This window comes from Pteropus vampyrus, unplaced genomic scaffold, assembly GCF_000151845.1.
Source record: "Pteropus vampyrus isolate Shadow unplaced genomic scaffold, Pvam_2.0 Scaffold8, whole genome shotgun sequence".
NCBI lineage: Eukaryota > Metazoa > Chordata > Mammalia > Chiroptera > Pteropodidae > Pteropus > Pteropus vampyrus.
The window spans coordinates 12,518,609-12,521,641 of record NW_011888789.1 but is presented as its reverse complement, the minus strand read 5'-3'; the positions used below and the strand labels follow the sequence as shown (position 1 = coordinate 12,521,641).

Genomic DNA, 3,033 nt, shown 5'->3' with positions numbered 1-3,033 from the left:
TAGTCTACAGACCTCATCTTGAGAAGCAAGGACATGGAGAGCTGAAATAGCTTTGGCCTTAAACCGGAGGTTTAAGTGTGGCGGGTGGCAGGGATAGGAACCAAAAAAGTCTTAAAAAGCCTGTGACAAACCAACCATGAGACCTAACACTTAGCTATTCTGAACAGTTAGTACCCAATTGTTTCTTGCCCTTATTAAAAGAGTCGTCATAATCGTAACAGATTGTTGAGCTCTTGAAAAACAAAAAGAGAGAAGGACAGTAAAGTGTAAGAGAGAGACCCAGGAGAATAACTGGCAGAAAAGCCTCTTCCCTCAGTAGTTAGTATAAATGCTCAAAACAACAATAAAATCAACTGGAGCTTTTTTTTTTTTGGAGAGCTACTCTAGCCTTTGTTTTATTCACTTTATTCCTGTCTTTGCTTATTTGTTTATTTAGTGGTGGCTTTAAATACCGTCACCCAGAATTCAAAGAAAAAAGTGTTTTAAGGTACCTAAAATTAAATTTATGTTATTAATTCATATCATGAATCTTTGGGCTACAGAGAACCATCCCCTTCCCCCGCCTTCCCAAAAAAAGGCCTTATAGTACACAAGTCTAAATCAGCAGTACTGTCCAATAGAAATGTAAGCCAAGCCATGTATATAATTTTAAATTTTCTGGTAGCCACATTTAAAAAAACTTTTTTAACTAATTTAAAAAATATATCTTATTTAACAATATGTCTTAAATACATTAATGTAATATTTTAATAATTATTAATACACATTTTACACTGTTTTAAGTCTTTGAAATCTACTAGAAACAAGTCAGCAATAATACCTTACACAATGCAATGATTAAAGTGAAAGGCAGACCTCTCAAAACAATAACAAGTGTGTTTAATGGAAAAATGTTTTACATTGCTTCTGGGTTTTTTATTTAAATAAATGGAACTTTTGAAAAATTTAAAATTTAGTTCCTCAATCACACCAGCCACAGCTCAAGCATGTAGCCATGTGTCAGTAGGGGCCACTGCACTGACCACCACAAGTCTGGAGGCTGCACGTTTCTCATGTCACACATGGGCAAGGGCCTGAGCTGCTCTTACCTTTCAGCAGCTGTTCCTTGAATCACTTCATATACAAAAACCCCAGAACTCACATCAGGGAAATCTGGATTTTGCCTTTTCATGTCTTGAAGAAGGCTAAGAAAAGTAATAAGAGTTTTCTCATAAGGTTAAAAAGCACAGTGATTTAATCTCCTAATTCCTGGGCAAAGCCTCCGAGTCTCAGTAGGTACTGGTCTTATTTTCCCCAGCTTTATCGAAGTATAGCAATTAGTTGCTCATATTTACACTGTACAATTCAATGAGGTTTATTTTTTCAATTATAGTTGGCATACAATAATGTTAGTTTCAGTTGTGCAGCATAATGATTAGAGCTCTATATAACTCACAAAGTGGCCACTCCACTAAATCAGGTACCCCTCTTCCCCCTTACATATTTTTTACAACATTGTTATTTTCCTTATGCTACACTTTATATCTCCATGACTATTTTGTATCTATCAATTTGTACTTTTTAAACACTTTGCCTTTTTTCACTATCCTCCCAACTGCCCCCCCATCCCCGTCTAGTTACCCTCAAAATATTCTCTGTATCTATGAGTTTGTTTCCATTTTGTTGTTGTGATTTATTTTGTGCTTTAGATTCCACGTGTATGAGAAATCATATATTTGTCTTTATCTGCTTTATTTCATTCAGTGCAATACCCTCTATGTCTGTCAAGGCAATATCTTTTCCATCCTCTTCCTTTTCGTCTGTGGGTGTCTTTTAATCTGAAGTGAGTCTCTTGTAGGCAGCACATGTAGGGATCTTGTTTTCTTATCCATTCAGTCACTCTATCTTTTGGTTGGAGCACTTAATTCTTTTTCATTTGAGGTACTTGTTGATAAATATGTAGTTATTACCATTCTTTATTCATGTTTTTAATACATGGTTTTTCTTCTTAAAGAATTCCCTCAACAATTCCTGTAATACTGGCTTGGTGTTGATAAATTCTCTTAGCTTATTTTTGTCTAGGAAGCTCTTTATCTGTCCTTCGACTAAATGATAGCTTTGCTGGATAAAGTATTCTTGGTTGTAGATCCTGGCTTTTCATCACGTTGAATATTTTGTGCTAAGCCCTTCTGTACTGCAAAGTTTCTTTTGAGATATCAGCTGCCAGCCTTATGCGAGCTCCTTTGTAGGTAACTAACTGCTCTTTCTTGCTGCTTTTAAGATTCTCTCTTTGTATTTAACCTTTAGCATTTTAATTATGAAGTGTCTTGGTGTGGGCCTCTTTGGGTCATTTTGTGGGGGGGACTCTGAGCTTCCTGGGGTTGTATATTTCCTTCACCAGGTTAGGGAAGTTTTCTATCATCATTTCTTCAACTATATATTCAACTTCTTGTTAGCCTTCTTCAGGTACCCCATGACACAGATGTTGTTACCGTTAATTTTGTCCTATAGGCTCCTTAAATTATTATTATATTCTTGGTTACTTTTTTTTTTTTTTTCCTGTTCTGGTTGGGTGCTCTTGGCTTCCCCATCCTCTATATTGGTGATTCGATCCTCTTCTTCCTCCACTCTGTTGATTTCTTCTAATATACCCTCCACTTCAGATAATGTATTCTTCATTTCTGACTGGTTCCCTTTTATAATTTCCATTTCCATTTTTATGTTTTTTATCTCTTTGTTAAAGTTCTCACTGAGTTCATACACACTTCTCTTAATTTCACTGAGCATCTTTATAACTAGTGTTTTGAACTCTGCATCTGTTAGATTGCTTGACTCCATTTTTCCTTGATCTATGTTCTTTTCTTTCATATGGTTTCTACTTCTTTGTCTTCCCATTTTGGCCTTTCTGTGTCTGTTTCAGTGTAGTAAGCAAAACTCCTAAGTCTCCTGGTCTTGTTAGCGCAGCTTTGTGTAATAGGTGCCCAGTGGCACAGACCTGAGAGGGGTTCAGCTGCAGGCCAAGTTTAGCCCCAGCCTGTGCCCTTCCAGGGCCAC

The 3,033-nt window shown here is 36.6% G+C and overlaps 1 protein-coding gene across 1 annotated transcript in view; it reads right to left on the bottom strand.

Moving 5' to 3' along the window:
* The window catches only part of HTRA4 (HtrA serine peptidase 4), a 13,437-nt gene that overhangs the window by 2,351 nt on the left and 8,053 nt on the right, over positions 1–3,033 (bottom strand). The window contains exon 8 of the mRNA XM_011372590.2: positions 1,089–1,184. Within this exon, the coding sequence (XP_011370892.1) occupies positions 1,089–1,184 (96 nt within the window). The remainder of the gene's footprint in view (positions 1–1,088; positions 1,185–3,033) is intronic.